The sequence below is a fragment of the Xenopus laevis genome, chromosome 3L (assembly GCF_017654675.1).
Source record: "Xenopus laevis strain J_2021 chromosome 3L, Xenopus_laevis_v10.1, whole genome shotgun sequence".
Taxonomy (NCBI): Eukaryota; Metazoa; Chordata; class Amphibia; order Anura; family Pipidae; genus Xenopus; species Xenopus laevis.
In genome coordinates this window covers 138132665-138150267 of record NC_054375.1, presented here as the reverse complement: position 1 = coordinate 138150267, position 17603 = coordinate 138132665, and the positions used below count along the sequence as shown (strand labels likewise).

At 41.9% G+C, this 17603-nt stretch overlaps 1 protein-coding gene across 3 annotated transcripts in view; it reads right to left on the bottom strand.

The window, feature by feature from the left end:
• piwil2.L (piwi-like RNA-mediated gene silencing 2 L homeolog) overlaps positions 1-17603 on the bottom strand; it is a 59630-nt gene that overhangs the window by 32044 nt on the left and 9983 nt on the right. For all 3 annotated transcript variants that reach the window (XM_018253514.2, XM_018253515.2, XM_041587013.1), the window contains exons 5-14: positions 17388-17546; positions 13091-13201; positions 12164-12281; positions 10477-10601; positions 10260-10340; positions 9662-9775; positions 4901-5089; positions 4537-4621; positions 3349-3435; positions 2776-2916 (exon numbers count right to left, since the gene is read on the bottom strand). In XM_018253514.2, coding sequence (XP_018109003.1) covers positions 2776-2916; positions 3349-3435; positions 4537-4621; positions 4901-5089; positions 9662-9775; positions 10260-10340; positions 10477-10601; positions 12164-12281; positions 13091-13201; positions 17388-17546 — 1210 coding nt within the window. The remainder of the gene's footprint in view (positions 1-2775; positions 2917-3348; positions 3436-4536; positions 4622-4900; positions 5090-9661; positions 9776-10259; positions 10341-10476; positions 10602-12163; positions 12282-13090; positions 13202-17387; positions 17547-17603) is intronic.

Below are 17603 nucleotides of genomic sequence, written 5' to 3'. Positions count from 1 at the left end.
ACCCAGGCAATGACAAAAATTGTTCTTAAGGCGGAGCCCGAAGCTGTGAACATGGACTTGCAGTAGCCTTCGAGGCGTTTGTCTATAGGCCTTGAATGCGGCCGTGTCTGCGACCGGGATGGTGATATTCCTGGATAGTCTGGAGACCGGAGGGTCTACCGCTGGAGGTGAATACCAGAGATCGGTGCACTCTTTAGGAAAGGGATATGTCTGTGTGAAGCGCATGGAAAGCTGTACCTTGTGACCGGGGTTTTTCCATTGGGACTTGATTATTTAGTCCAGCTGTTCGTATGCTGGGAATAAGCACGAGCTCTTCTTTTGTCTCTTAAAGATATTCTTTGCTGGCTCAACCGTGGAGGTGGTGCCTTCGATGTTCAGCGTGTTTAGCACTGCTTGTATAAGGCCTTCTACCTCCCTTTGGGTTCTAGGGGTGTCTAGGACTGGATCAAGGTGTTCCTGATCTGACTCGTCCTCTGACAGGACCTGGCCTTCCTCGTCTGAATTGTTCCCTTGCGGAATCTGGGGGTGTTAAAGTGTGTGGCGTTTGGAGCCCCGGAGCGGTTATCTGTGTTAATTGGTTGAGATAACCGAAAGAGGACCTTGTCTAAGGTCTCGGGAATGCGGGCCAAGTGTTGAATGCCTGCTAGTGAGAGGGATAATGCCCTAATCAGCTCTGAGTCTGAATTACAAGCCGGGGGGGTGAGGGGTCTGAAGGTCTGCAGGCCCCACACACAGAGTCAGCCGAGGCCGATTGAAATTTTGCTTTACAATTTGCGCAGGCAAGAAAAGAGACCTGCGTATGAGGGCGTCTGAGCTGAGGCTCTTCTGCATTGTCTGCCATTACGCTCCTTGACAATGTCGACAAGGGTAAGGATCGTGGAGAAAAAATCCCCTTTGTAATAGTTTTTATTTATTTTCTTTCTTTTTTTGGAGGCAGGGGTACCCAGCCTAGTGGATATAGGCAGATGGATCTCCTCGGCATTTAAGGGCCTGCAGAGTTAGTGAAATACCCTTGGACTAGGCGCTGTGCCTGAATGGAGGAAAGAGACTTGCCTGTTAGCACTGATTCGGGAGGAAGGCTCTCACTCCCGGTTCCCTGTCTGGTATGTTGGTCACTGGGGAGCCGCGCTGATGCTGCCAGGCGCAGGAAGGGAGGATCGCTGTGTGCTGTCGGGCACTGGAGGGAACCGAGGTGCGGCAAAGCAGAGGGAAGGGCCCGGTGCGGTGTGTGGGGGTGTCCGCCTATCCAGTACCTGCGGTGGTAGTGGGGGTTACCAAGGAAGGATCCGGGTGAGGATGGGAAGGAGGTGTACTCACCAGTGCCGCTTGCCGTCAGTGGCGGGGTTCGGAGCGCGGTAGGGCGTAGTGCGTCACAGCGTGAGGGAATGGCGCCAAAAGAGAGCACCGGTGAGTGACGAGCCTGTAGAAAGGGGGAGCGCAAGGGTTAACAGTGAAGGCAGTGACCAGGAGGGAACTGGAGATAAGGGGGTTGAATGAGATAGTACACTCCAAAGAAGCCAGCTGGTCTGTGCCCTATAATGTTCTTTCTTTCCCCTGGTTCAAAAACACACAAATAAATATATATTTTTGCACAAGAGGCCACATATAAATGTATATGCATGAGAGCATACACCCGGGAGTGGTGTATGTCTCTGCTGCAGGCCTCCGGGAGAGTGGAAAGGCAATAGGGCAGAATAGGGTAACAGCTGGAGAGGTTCTTGAATAAATCAGTGGCCCCTAAGTGTGGCGTGATCCTAGACCGGGGTCCTGATCAGTTCTCCAGCCACTCAAAATTGTGTCTTTTCCTTCTGAGGACACTAAAAGAAACGGAATGTAATAGGAGGAGGCAGGGGATGAAGCCCAGAGCAGGAGGTGGAGTCACGTTTTACAACATAGTGTCCATTCTCTAGCTACAGGATCTTCATCCCCACGGTGCCTGTGTCCCCCAATTAGGCAAGAGAAAGTAGGATTGTTTCCCTGCAGAGCAGTTAGGGTCTGAAGTTTCCTATCCCCAGCAGTCAGAGCAAGTTAAACGAAGGGAGAATGTCACTGCATACAGTCAAGTTTATTATAAAAATGGTACAAATTGTTTAATTAAAATATAGTGGAGATAGGTTTCTTTTCATTAAAGAAACTAAAAATTGGGTTTTATTTTTTTCCTTTACATCCCCTTTAAGGGTAGACTTACAATAACTGCACAAAAGATACAGTACAAGGCTGATTATTAATTGTGAATTCAGCAGCAGAAATTAAAGGAGAACTAAAGCTTAACTAAAGAAGTAGGCTAGAAATGTTGTACATTATGTTTTGGGCTTCTGTACCAGCCCAAGGAAACAACAGCCTTTTAGTAGTAAAGATCCGTGTCTCGAAAGATGCCCCAGTAGCTTTTTCTTTTCTGCTGATTCACTACACATGCTCTGTGCTGCTGTCACTTAATGAGCTTAGGGACCCACTCACAAGATACTGAATATACATAATATAAGGCTGAGGCTATTAGTTAATAATTATTGGTACGTAGTAGCTCAGAAACCAGCACAATTAGCATCAGAATTGAATAAACAGCCCTGTAGCATCAGCTTATATTACAGGCAAAGCTCATTTTCATCTTGATAATTTGCAACGACCCGTAAGCTTATCTTGTCAACAGCTGCTCAGAGCCCACTGAGCAAAATGCAAGATGGGAACCTCCTGTACCAACTCTGAAGGCCGGCATCATTATTATAGCTCTGACACTTTTATACAGTGTTATGTAAAGATCCACATAGAAAAACATACCATGTGAATATCACTGTCTAGGTACAAGCCCCAACGCTGCAGTTCATTTTTTGCATCCGCACTGCTGTCGATACGTTTTAGCAATTTCCCCAAAGAGATATGATGCTGTTTTGGGCTTAAATGAATCTGCTGTGTCAGATCCTAAACAAAACAAAACACAGACTATTAACAGTTGCTCTTTTCCGATCAGTTTTCTCACTGGTACAAACTTTAAACAAATCTCCAGAAAAAGAGTTTCCATAGTATAACATGAAGGGGCATATTTATCAAAGGTCGAATTGTGTTTTCCCAAAAAATGTGTGTTTTTCAAGGGTAGTTTTCAGTCAAAAACTGGAATTTTCTGGTTTAAAAATAACCACATTTTTGTTTTTTTTTGTAAATTTCACTTTTTACAGTTTCTTCAAAATAAAAGTCAACCTCTACTTTAAACCCTTTCTCTGCAGCTTTATTTTGCCATTTAACTTGTTACCAGATCAAAAAAGAAACCAGATGTGTTAAATCTACGGCACAGTGTTTCAGAGCCAGAGAATACTATATAACTTGTGCCATGTGTGGAAAAAAACAAGTAAGTACCTTCATAGCCCTAAAGTCTTTCCTCATTTTTTCAGGGATGCCAGTCATAAAAGAAAGTTCTGGTAGAAGGAGGACAACATCGAGGGTCTGAAACAAAAGAAAAGGCCGCAAATATTTAAAGGAAAGAAAATAAACAACAATACACGTGTACATATTATTCATAGGTCAAACATAATTGTAATGCCACCAATCACTTTCACTCACAAACGCTGCCCCCACCACATCTGCAGACTAACACAGTCTGCTTTGCATTTGAGGGAACCATATTGACAGACAGTGGTGCAAACAAGTGATTTGTCTAAATAACTAAGCAGAATACATGGTGTGCAGAGTATTCAAATTTAGAGCCGGATCATACACATATTGCCACAGCTCTTTAAATGCAATAGGGAAAGTGTGTGTGGGAAATAGAAGTGTACACAGAAAAATAATGATTTCCTGACTCAGAGACTTCCCTGTCAAGTTAAAAACAAAACCTCTTACACAGACTATGAATGCTAGAAAACCTTAAGTAAGCCAAAGCAGAGAAAATTAAAGCTAAGAACTTGCATAGAGGGCACTGCAAGGCTCACAGGCCCAAATTAAGGCTCTACAGGACAAATGTATCTGTAAAGGTAGTGGCCACACAAATAAGGGGACTTCTCTAAACTGAACTTCGAGCCAAACTCTTGATCTTAAGAACTATGAAGAGGCTAAGATCATGCTCTACATTAACATATTAGGGGAACAATCATTCTCTGCTTCCAGAAGTGGCAGTTATACAACAGGTGGTACAATCCCAGCACCCTCAGAGAGTCTTGCAAGTCACTGGGATGTAGTAAGTTGCAATTAAACACATGCAGAAGCAGTAACGTAACTAGAGGGGGGCGGGCCCTGGCGCGGGACGTGCAGCCGGCCCCCCTCCGTATGCTATGTTTTGCCCAGAATCCAGTGGCGCGCAAGCTGCCGGGGGGCCCTGAGGGTGCGTGGGCCCTGGCCCAATCGCACCCCCTGCTCCCCCGGTAGTTACGCCACTGTTCGGAGGGCTTCGCATTACCTACAACCTACCTGTGTACTGATGAATCTGGTTAAACATAATAGGAGAAGCAACTAAAATGGTAGCAATGAGTTTAGTGTGTTTTTTATGAAGCAAGTTTCTACATCAGCAACCAGTACTGAATTTGCAAATAAAATGTGCAATGATCTCACCTTGCCCGTTGGTGCCTTCCTCTCATTAGGTCTGTGAAGCAGCAATGGTTGGTCCAGCTCCTTAATACTTATGCCATAGTTCTTGCTAGGAGAGATATGCAAGATGCTCATAAGAGTCCACTAAATATCAAGGACAACAAAATCATTGCAAACTAAGATGTTGACTAAGCCTTTTATGTGCCAACCACAGAAACTGTTAACCAGAAACAGGTTAGTCAGCATTATGGCCTGCAAAAACTCTTAGTTTTTCTCGTGGTATTGTCTGCTTTATGGCAGATATTCTTGCTATATTTTTGACAGAGCATTCTCACAACAATGATTCCTGTATGTAATACAGGAAAAACATACACATTCAAAAGGTTACCTGTAATAATCAATGAAACTGATTTTGCTTCCATCTGACATAGTGAAGGTGTCCTTGGGGCTCATGTTCCACTCAATGTCATCTATTCGGTAGGTACGGTTGTTGTATCTGGTGATCACAATGCTGCCAACCAGCTGCTTTGTAACCTCATCCTGAAAGTTTTCAGGGCTCTGCTGATATAGAATGTTCCTGGAATGTGAATTGATGAAATTATCACAGGCCTTTTATAGGTGCAAAAAAATAAATAAATAATAGATCTAACGATGGAACTGTATCAACAGTGACAGGTGACCTCAGTGACTTCATCTGTAAACCTACTTTAATCAGTGTTCTCCACAGAAAAACAGTGGGCATAAAAAAATTCACTTGCAATTGTATTTTTAATTACCACTTGTTAGTGACATGTAACACCTACAGCAGCACACAAGAAATTCTATAGAGAAAATTATGAAAGACAAAAATGAGAATTATATATATTACTCCTGTATAATCCACACCTTATCTCTAATGCTTTTTTAGGTTTGCTTAACTTCAAATAATCCACTCCCTAGAAAGCCTGCCTGTAGAAATTAATGAATCAAGACACATCCCACCACAACTGATCTGCACTTGTCTGAGCACCCACAATGTGCTTTTTGCTTTGTAAATCTCAGGAGAAGAATATGCCCGTAAGAGTATAAATTCTCAGAATCATCAACTGGATCCACTTAGACAAGATGGTCTTAAGACCCTTTGTAGGGAGTTCTGACACCACAAATCAGGTTTCCAAATCCCGTGTGGAACTTTCAAGCAGTAGAAAGAAAACTTGATTATATAGAATATAGCAGCTTGAATCAATATAACTGTGGTTACTGTAAATCATTAGGTTAGGGTGCTGAAAAATTATGATAAGCTAACCACCTGACAGCTCAACTGCACCAACATTCAGTGTCTAAAAAAATATATACTTTTCCTAATGGTGCAATTTCATCACAGTACAGAGGTTATTCCTTCATTAACGTAGGCTGTATTTTATTAACTACAATGAAAATAACCTTTGAATTACTGCAAAGTAGCTTTAAAGGACCAGTAACATGAACATGATGCACCAGTACTGCTGCATCAAGAAGTGCCTGGAGGAGAAGAAGAAGCTGGCGGGCAATCTTGCCGGCAGAGAAGAGCGCGCCAGACATAGGGGGCCAGGAGAGAGAGCCAGGGAGAAGAAATCAACTGCTGCAGGATGGATGGTCGCCTTTTCTCAAGATGAGCGGAAGTGGAGTTTCAGTAAGTTATTTTTTAATAAAGGCTTTGCAATTTAAAAGTTTAATTTGTGTTGGTGTTTATTTTTTGATGTAAACTAACCAATTTTTTAAAAAAAATGTTTTTGATGTTACTGGTCCTTTAAGGAACATGAACATGAGTATTCCAACCAATAGTATAAAATAAACAGAGAAAAATAAATGGAAAACTAAAAATTATTTTAGTAATTATTTGTTACAAACATACAAAAGTCACTTAGTATTAAAGGAGACATTTCATATAACCTTCATATTCAGATATATTACTCATCCTTCCTCAAAACACGTGAAAGCATTTTACATCCTACATTCATTGTATCAGAGCTGCAAAGAGATATCTTCAGGTCAGAAGCTAGGCTAATACAAGTTTAATACAAACTGTAAATAGTGTAATAGTAATATTTTATTTTAAGTACAACAGTATGCTCCTGTCTTCCACAGCATATAGGCATCAGTCACAAATGTACATGCCCAGCTGGACATAAGAGTCAGATAGTGGAAAGTCTTGGACAGGAAGTTGCAAAGGGGAAGGGCTGAGCACAGTTTTCAAGCCAATACAGATGTTTTTGACCCAAAAGGTATTCAAATAAAAACTATTTCTATTTTACATGGTTTGATGCACTGTGAAAATGTATGCTATATGTCCCCTTTAATACCATGGATTTGACATAAGTGTGTCTGTTCTGTTTATATAAGTAGATTAACCTTAACCAATTTCTAAAATAGAAGCCATAAGCTGAAGTCATTTTGTATCCCCATGCAGGACAGCAAGTGGACAAAATTTTTTGAACCCACCAGAACCAGGGGAGGCCAATCTATTAATTTTCATTAAAAAAAATTGAAAAAATATTGATCACAAATTAAAACATTGTCCTATTCATTTTCAATGAGGCTGTAAAACCTCAACACAGACAAAAACCTCAAACATCAACTTGCTTGAATGCTTAAGATACACTTTTCAATGTCTTCTTTAAAGGGGACCCGTCACCCAAAAAAATTATTCAAAATCCTATTTTATCAGATTAGTCAAGGAAAATGAACTTTAACTACACTTTATAAATTATTTGAATCTTGTTTCCTTCAGTCTGGGATTTCAAAATTATAGCAAGCAGGCAGCAGCCATTTTGTGGTCACTGTCATTAAGAAAAGCCTTGTATCATCTCAGAATCTTGTTTGTGCACCAGAATGGGGGACCTGATGTCCATCCCCATGCCCTGACCACACAGTTATATGGTAAAGAGAACTGGGGGAATGTGGGGAGAGCAGTGACATCTAAGAAGTGCTGAATTGAAAGTAATTGTCTGCCCCGCCTCTATGCCACGGGCATAGAGGAGGGGCAAACAATATTTGATTGACAGCTGAGATTTTTAAATGAACGTTTACAACAGCTATGAATGCTTTAATAAAAAATAGAAATTGGATTTCATGTTTAATTTGAAAAGGACTTTTATTTAACAGATTTTTGTGTCTGGGTGACAGGTCCACTTTAAAAACTGAGTCGATTTTAGTTTCTCATGTTTCCCATGATTTTCTTGAAGTGTGGCAATATTGCAATCTTGCGATGGTAGTTATATATAATATTTTTCTTTATCTTCCATAAAATGCATCCTTTGAGAGCCAAAACCATAGTTATTAAAGGAACTGTTCCCCTTCAAACTAGATGTTTTCAGATAGATCACCAGAAATAACGACTTTTTCCACTTACCGTATATACCCAAGTATAAGCCGAGTTTTTCAGCATCCAAAATATGCTGAAAAAGTCTACCTCGGCTTATACTCGGGTCAGCGGTACCCGACCCGAGTAGCTGAGATTGCAGTCACTTTTAATCATTCCTATACCAACAGTTCACTTGGGGAGAGACTGCAATATCCCACAATGCCCTCTGTTGGTTATATGAAAGAATAACAGTGACTGCAATATCACACAGCACCCTCTGTTGGTTATATGAAAGAATAACAGTGACTGCAATATCACACAGCGCCATCTGTTGGTTATATGAAAGAATAACAGTGACTGCAATATCACACAGTGCCCTCTGATGGTTATACGAAAGATTAACAGTGATGGCAATATCAAACAGCACCCTCTGCACATGGTAGTGGGACAGTGGGACAATGCACACAGTAATCCGTTTGGCAATTCTCTGTCACCTTCAACTTTGCAAAGAAGTCCGGTTGATCGCTGGGGGGGTCGCTTTGGCAGAATGTGCGCTGCTGGGAGACAGGGCTGTAGTTGTGTCTAGGCTTATACTAGAGTCAATACGTTTTCCCAGTTTTCGTAGGTAAAATTAGGTACCTCGGCTTATACTCGGGTCGGCTTATACTCGAGTATATACGGTATATTCTATTCGGTCACATATTTTCTATGTGTGACCGTTTTTGTAATATTGAAGTGTAAAGTGTCTTTTTTCACATTTTAAAGCAGGAGGGGGGGCCCACGTATCCTGTAAACTGTTCTAAATTGATACATTTCTTATCTTTGTCCCTGTTGAGCATAATCTCTGGGTTTCATTAAAGGCAGCAGTTAAAATTGACACAATAGTTGCGAATACTCCAGAGATGCTGCTGAGAAATGGATCAACTTAATGCTGCACAATTGTAACAGTTCAACAGGAAAAACTGTAAAAAATGAATAATGGAAAGTAATTGAAAAAAGTCTTTATTTCTGGGGAACTATCTGAAAACAACTGAAAAAAAGTGTTTGGAAGCTTTCATGTATCAGGAGCTCATTTATCATCAACTAAAACTTTAAGATCCTAAGCTTAATGGATTAATAGTAATATTGTAAACCTTATTAAAATATACAAGAATCCTCCCACCAGTATTTTGCAAGAGTTAAGACATCCCACAAATATAATGTAGCATTATGAAGAGGGTTATAGGAGTAATGATTTTACGACGGATCAAGAGCTGCAGGCTGAAAATTCCATTTTACGTGAAAAGTCACCTACAGTCCTGTGACTTACATAATTAAAGCATGAAGTTAAAAAAGTATAAGTCCTATAGTGCATTGGGCCTTTTGACAGAAAACATATCCTCTTATTTGGGACCTTAAGGGGGAAGTAAAGTCTAAAATAGAATAGAAATAGAAAATGCTGTATTTTGTATACTAAACATAAACATGAACTTACTTGGAAACAGTAAAGGGGATGTAAAGGCAAAAAATATAATCCAATACAAATCTCTACACAGTTGCAGACTGCTCTTCAGGGAAACAAACAAAGATGCTTGAGTTCTGCATGGCTGGGAAGTAAGGTGGGGGCTCCCCCTGCTGTTCATAAGTATGATTGTTTCCCTGCACAGCAGTTAGGGACCGTCTGACAATTCCTACCCACACAGTAAATCAAGGGAGAATTTCACTGCATACAGTCAGGTTTCTTATAAAAACTGTAGACATTTTTTAATTAAAGTATATTGGAGATAGGTTTCTTTACATGCAGGTTAAATGCCTAGGAAAAACCTGAGCACATTACTAATAACTCACATGATGTCCAGCACAGAATCACTGCGGATAATCTTGTGTGTGATGTCCACCAAAAGAAACAGACCACCATCAGTTTTGCGTATACTTGCAGCATAGCCTGGCCACACCTGCAGTCTGAAAAATAAAGGGTTGTTAAACAGAAGCCTAAACCTAATTAAAAAAAAACCAGATCTGTGAATGTAAGTACATTTGTCACCGAATTGTTCAAAAGTTACATTAGATCAATCGTAAACTGCTGGAAGTAGAGTCCTGCAGCGAGTCGGTTACCCTTTGGGTTACCCGCAAAAACCTGCAGTAGGTTGCAGGTAGTAGTTTCGGGAGCGGGTATAGACGCGGGTCGACGGTTCTCAGGGTCGCTGGCTTTCTTAATAGTAAAATGTCCGGTTTACAATGACAGCAGTTCCTGTTTCTTGATGGTCAGTGGGTCGCGGATTGGGTTGCAGATAAGGTACTTGTGGGTCGGGTAGAGGGTCCAAGCGGGTAAGTATGCGGGTTGGGTTTAACAAATTGGTTCCGCGCAGGACTCTAGCAGGAAGTGAATCCATAAGACTATATAAATATATGTTTTACCAGCAAAGGTTAGAACCACAAAGCTTACCTGTATTGCTGCAGAACTGTTGAACTTGCTGGGTCATAAAAATTTCTCCCAACAAGTTTCAGATCCAAAATTCTGAACACCCTACAAGATAGAGACACAAAAAGTTTGTTCACAAATTCATCAAGTACTACAGTACCAGGGGCTATTTAAATTGTAGGAAGTCATTATATTGAACAAAATAGATACTGTTCTTTATTATGTGTACATTATTCTTTACCTCCTCATGACTACATTATAGAAAGGAAGGCACAAGTCTGAACTGGGATCCAGAATTTTTGTCATCTGTATGGTTATCTTTATTTTTTGTCCATCTGTCCGACGTTCACTCTCCAGCTCAACCGTCTAGGGATAGATTAAAAAACGATTACAGTGCTAAACCCTATAGCTCCGTTCCCTGCTCCCCCTAGGTCTCACTCGCAACCCTCGAGGAAGTACGTAAGAAACTGGCCCAGAAAAGCCTTATCCCCCGTATCTGTTCTACACTCAACAGGCAGAGGGGTAACCCTTTCGCACAAAGTTATACTAAATGGGCATCTGACATGCCGCAGATAGAATTAGAAGACTGGGAGGACATTACCCATTCATACTTACCTTCGGTGATTGGTACTAATGATATGTTGATACAATATCGCACAATACACAGCACTTAGCTTACACCAGCAAGACTCCACTATGGGTCTTATGCCAAATGCAGAGTCAACCCAGGTACATTCATACATGCTTTCTGGACCTGTCCACTGATTGATACATTTTGGGCAAAAGTAACAAACATTATAGAACAAACCCTCTAGTTGCCAAATGTGCAATCCCCAGAAGCTTGCCTCTTGGGGCTGGTGGAAATTATAGTTGCAGACAAGTATCGGCACACTCTCCTAGGGATGGGCGAATTTGACCCGTTTTGTTTCACCAAAAATTTGCCACCGGCGAAATGTCGCAGACGCCCATTAAAGTCTATGGGCGTCAAAAAAAAACTTTGGCGCGCACCAAAATTTTTGCCACGCGGCTTTCTTTTTTTGGCGCACAGCGCTATACACGTCTATGGGCGTCATTTTTTTTCGGCAACTCCTATACTTTTACACTAGGAAAACTATTATCCTTTCATGGAAACTACCTTCTACAAAAGATGTTAATCTCTAATAAACGAGACTCTCCCCCTCTACAAGTTGACATACATGAGCAGAGGATGCCCAGACAAATTTGAGAAAGTCTGTAGTCTGTGGGCTGACACTCTAGACACCGCAGAATAGTGAGTAAACTAACATCAAGTACAGATATGCCTCACGGCCTAACCCCCTTCCCCTATATAGATGATGTTTATATATATTGCATGATGGCAGTAGATACTGATGGCTTGAAGCAAGGTACAGGAAGCAATAGTCATTGATCATAATCATTTTTATAAATCTAGAATCAGGTGAAAACAACAAAAAAAGAAAATCAGCATTGGTATTCTTCAAACCAAATCAGGAAGCTGTTTTGCACAGAAGAGTAATGATAATGCCTATATCTACTAATAAATACTCCTGGGAAGCCCAGCATGAAGGTTAGGTAGGCTGAGATATGTGGTTAACACCTGTTTTCTTGGAACCAAGGATCCAGTTTCATATACCTGTAAAGCTGCTGTGAGGTAGTGAGCTTGTTGCAAACATAAAGGACCTCAAAGTGAGGCTTGAAGTGAAAACTGAAGACCACTGAAAATGTACTGGTCTCCAATTAAGTAAATACCCAGTGAGTAGCTTCCCTCCTTCCCCTTTTATGTCAGGCACAGGCATTTACTTTGTTTTGATTTGAATGAGGTACTCCATCTCTATTTATTATCTGTATCAGTGATTAATTATATTGCAGAAAAACAGAGAGGTGTTTAATTTAATTTCACTAGATCCAGGGCTAATGTTTCCTCATACCTCTGCAAGTTTGACAGGAAGGTAAAGTATAGAACCATCAAATGCAGTTACTTGTCCTGTCACAGATCGGTGGTCCTTCATCATCCCAAAACGCATACTGCGGCACTCCACTATGGGACTGAAATATCAAAAATGTGCACAGTAGTTATTTCAAGAAGAGAGTGTGTAGGACTTATTTTTTAAATGTACAGGTATAGGATCCCTTATCCGGAAACCCAATATCCAGAAAGCTCAGAATTACAGAATGGCTGTCTCCCATAGACTCCATTTTATCCAAATAATCCAAATTTTTAAAAATGATTTCATTTTTCTCTGTAATAATAAAACAGTAGCTTGTACTTGATCCCAACTAAGATATAATTAATCCTTATTGGAAGCAAAACCAGCCTATTGGGTTTATTTAATGTTCAAATGAATTTCTAGTAGACTTAAGGCATGTAGACCCAAATTATAGAAAGATCCGTTATCCGGAATACCCCAGGTCCCGAGCATTCTGGATAACAGGTCCCATACCTGTATTTTTAATTTGCCTTTGTAATTTAGGTTAAGTAATTTAGCATTGGAGGAAAGGAAGACTTCTGTATCTCAATTGCATCCAATGGGGCTCATTTATAACACAGGTGGTAGATAGCACCAGTGAAGTTGCCAAGAGCAACCAATTAGGTTTGTTCACTAGAAAATGGAAAAAAAAAAAAAAAAAGAGTTAAAAGCGGGAGCAGTGCAATAAACAGAGACTGTATAATTGGCTGGTAGCAACAAGAGTGCAAAAGATTCAGAGAAACAAAGGACAACTGAATACAAGTAATATCAGATAAGGGGAAAAGTAAAAAAGTAAAAAAAATAAAGATAGAAGTTTACATATGTAGCAAAAAACAAATGATTTAAAACAGGTTAAATGATAAAGCATTGATACATGATAAAACTTACGTAAATGTAACATGATACTGATACACTGCTTCATTTTCAAAGTTAATTTTAATGAGGTTTATCCCAAGTTCACATGACCTGCCTTTGCTGCCTTTCTTTTGTAAAGGCTCCCTGTAAAGTAATAAGAGGGGACAGTGAATAGCAATGTGTGTAATGTTCATATTACTCAGTTGCACCATTCTGTATATAAAATGCTGGCCATTAAAACATTATTTTCCCAAAGAATGAATGTTATTTTCCCCTAAAAGATATACCTAACTACTTGTCTCATTCTAAGAGAGTTGCTATAAACAAATGAAGAAAAAAAAAATCAATATCCCAGTACTGGTAAAGGAGCTGTTATCCAGCTTTATCCACTGGTAAAGGAGCTGTTTGGACCACGTCTTTGAACATTAAAGGGCAAATTTATGAAAGGTCGAATTTTAAGAGTTTTTTTTTTATTCGAAATAACTCAAAATGACCTTGAAATCTCGTATATTATTTAAGAAAAAAATTCAAATATCTAAAACTCGAACGAATATTACTGGATAAAACTTGAATCGAATTCTACTAAACTCGAATGGAGTTTTTTTCGCCGAAAAAAACTCGAATGTCAGAAAGGCTATGAACATCTTCAAATGGGTCACTGGACCTCTGCCATTGACTTCTACATGAACTCAGCAGGTTTTAGATGGCGATTGGTCGAATTCGAGCTGTTCCCAGGGTCAAGGTATGATAAATCTCGAATTCGAGTTTGGATTATTCCCAACTTGAATTTGAAAATTTTGACCAAAAATCCAATTCGAAAATTTGAATTCAAATTTCCAATTCGGACTTTGTTGGTCCCAAAATGGGAATAGTTTTCTTGACTATCTGTTCTGTTCGTTTACAGTTATTAAAGTTCTTTGGTACAAACTGATTGGCATAGGTAATGTACAGAGGTAAAGATTCATCTGGCATGCCCCCTTGATTCCTTTTTTAGAAAAAGACTATGTCCTGCCTCCCGGAGAGTAGAGCTTTTATCCCATAGAGTCCCTGTGCCCCCCTATTGACTACAGAAAAATGGATTTAACGGTGAATAACAAAAATCCCATTTTCTCAGGGGGACACAGGGACTCTATGGGGACTTAACAAAGCAGCCCCAGTAACAGCAGGGCAGATAAGTCTGTTAGTCTAGTGCACCACGGAGTGCAGCACTTTGCTGCAAAATGAGGCCTCAGCAGATGCAAAGGTATCTAGGTGATAGAATTTGATGAATGTATGAGCCAAGAACTAGAGAATGAGAACACCTTGGATGCTGATTGACCCCTTCGCGGACCAGAGGGTTTGACAAAAAGTGACTGGGAGCGACGGAAGGCTCTGGATCGTTCCATATTGTAGCGCAGAGCTCAAACTACTTCAAGACGGTGATGTCTCTTCTCATCATTCTTGGGATCTGGGCATGGAACGGCGATTTCTTGGTTCACTTGAAATGAGGACACCACCTTTGGTAGAAAGGAGGGGATCCTGTGCAGTACTGCTTTATCCCTGTGGAAGATCAGAAATGTGGGGTCCACGGACAGAGCTCCCAATTCAAAAACTCCGATATTGCTACCAGGAAACACCATCTTCCATGTGAGCCATGTGTCTGAGACGGAGTCCAAGTCGTATCGGAGGGTTTATCGACATCTCCTGCAGATTTGAGAACAGTTGTGTCTCGGCCAGTAAGGAGCCACCTATATGACTGTGAGGTTTGAGTGCTTGATCTTTTTAAGCAACCGAGGCAACATGGGCAAAGGGGGGAAAATGTAGGCTAGATCAAAGTGCTACATCAAAGCGCGTACTGACTGGCACCGCAGGGGATGGGATCAGTGGTTCAGGGCCAGCCGTAATGCTCGTAACTCCAGTATGTTTATTGGCAGCTTGGACTCCTCGGGTGAACAATGGGCCCTGTGTGGAAAAGTTTTCCTATGTGGCGCCCCATCCCTGTAGGCTGGCGTCCATGGAGAGCACTGTCCATTCCGGTGTGGCCCAAGACTGGACTGTGCTCAAGGTGTTGGGGCGAAGCAACCACAGGAGGGACTCTCTCGTTGCCTGTGTGAGGGGACAGGTCCAAGAAAGGGGTCCACCTTTCCATGCTTTCAGCAGGTTCGTTTGGAGGGGGCATAGGTAAATCTGCACAAATTGTACTGCCTCGATGGCCGATACATGATCCCAAGGACCCTCATCACCTGGTGAACCATTGGTTTTCGTGTGTGCAGTAGGAGGGGGCTCTGTTGTCTGATCTTGGTCTGCTTGTCCTGGGGAAGGCAGACATGCCGTCTTTGTATTGAACTCGAGGCCTAGGAATGTCATAAGGTGGCTTGGGCATTCTGCAAGATTTTTATTCCAATTGATAGTCAATCAAAGTTCTGAATCATTGAAATTGCACGTTGCAGATCCTCTTTGGATTGATTCTCTGTCCTGGCCTTGATCAAGAGGTCGTCCAGGTAGGCTGTCAGTGATATACCTTGTAGCCGCAAGGCTGTCGCTGTGACTGCCATCGGTAATGCCGAGGTGTGGGCAATAATTGGATTGGCATCTAGAATTGCGTCGCAAAGATAGGCAGATGCCTCGGTTATAGGGGCAGATCTGGGTAAACCTTCCTCAATGTCCTTCAAGACTGTCCAGGCCTGGATGGCCCTGGATACCCATGCCGAGGCTAGAACTCATCTTGTATTATACTGAGGAGTTGGTCATGGGATGGGAAGGCGACGGTTGATTCGTGTTGTCTCTTGAACAATCCCACTGACTCTGATAGTTGGTCAGATGTCTGGGAAATGTTAAGTACGTCAGTCAACCCTTTGATGATACCATGGTCGTGATGCGTGTCCCTGTCCTTGCTATCGTCCACTTCCCCCTCCTCTCCAGAGGAATCCCTGGAGGGCAGAAGTTTGCCCTCTTATTCGGATCTCTCTGGTTTGGCAGAGGAAGCATTTTGACAGATAAATGGGGCTAGAGTCACCCCTTTTACCATTTGCTCTTGCCACTGGTCTGGTAGCCAAGCTTAGCTATTGCCTTACCCAAGGAGTCCGCGGGAGCCCCTGTAGAGAGGCTAGGGACTGGGACAGCTGTACTGCCACTGAGGTGCCGGGGGATCAGATGACAAGTTTCGGAAGTTCCCTCCAGAGAAGAATCCCTGGGCTGCGCTGGAGTCGGGTTATGGTTACCCCCCTTAGGCGGGTGAAGTCCCTTGAACAGTTGAGCAAGCTCTGCAGAGAGGTTCACCATGTGCCTAGCCGCCACCCTCACAAAGGGAGGGCAGAGGAACTGGCCAAGGTGAGATGGCTGAAAGAGACGGGAGGGGGGGGAACTGCTCCGGAGCGGAGAGACAGTACCTGAGAGCTGTGTAACCGTGATGGAGCACACCGTCCAGAGCTGGGAACGAGCAGAAAAAACACAGGAGATATGCAGCAGGTTATGGCATATGAATACTCATGTACCGTCCCCACCGTACAGACGTTTTGCTAGCCCCTGGGGTTGCAGGCATAGTCTGGTTGGTGTAGGTGTAGTCTTGGTTTAGCTGTATGGCCATAGGTTTGATCCCAGTGAGTTCTCCAGCGTAAGGGGCTCAGAGGGAAAAAGGTGTCACCCTGGTGTCAGTGCTGACCGTAGAATCTGGTCATCACTAGGAATGAGCTATCCACCTTCCTGGAAGCAGGGCACTTAAAAACTGATTGGAATGGGTAATGTACAAGGGTAAAGCCTCACCTGACATGCCCTTTGATGCCTTTAGAAAAAGACTATGTGTCCTGCCTCCTGGAGGGTGGAGCTTATACCCCATAGTGTCCCTGTGTCCCCCTGAGACAACAGAGAAAGTAGGTACACATAAGCAGGACTAAGCTGCAATGAAATATCCACTTCAATGACAAGATTTTTATAGGTACTGACCCAAAATAATTCAGTTAAAATAACTAATAATTTTACAAGACCTGTAAGTCAAATTCACTTGGGGGTGCCAATGTGTTAGGAAGTGAATTAAATAATTTTTTCCTCAGGCCAGCATTCCTTTTTTTTTTTCATTTTCCTAGGTATGCCTTGTGCGTAAGACTATTTACTGCAGAATATTTTCTGATTTTACAATACCGATCAAGGTTTGTGGGGTGCAGGGGATCCCTGTGAAAATTAAGCATGACTTTCTACAATGGAGCACAACCAACACCACATGGTAGAATGCCAGTGTACTGTTCAATGAAGTCAAACATGTGCTGACGAACTGACACAAGCATCTACTTTAATGAAAATGTTGCCACTAACAAGTATAGTTGTTTTTGGTATGCTAAATCACAATTATACCCACCATTTCTCTTCCTTCTCAATTTGCAGTGTACTGACTGGGCTCTCTTTAGGTGCTGGATCAGAGCTCAAAGTGGGTGATACAGAGGGTACAGAGGGAAACAACAAGCCTCTTCCAGTGGGGACGTGGGGCTTTTCCATACTCGTGGGAGGTATTGGCAACCTAAGACAGAGCAACATATAACCAAGACAATAGAAGACCATTTTTGCAGTTATTTTA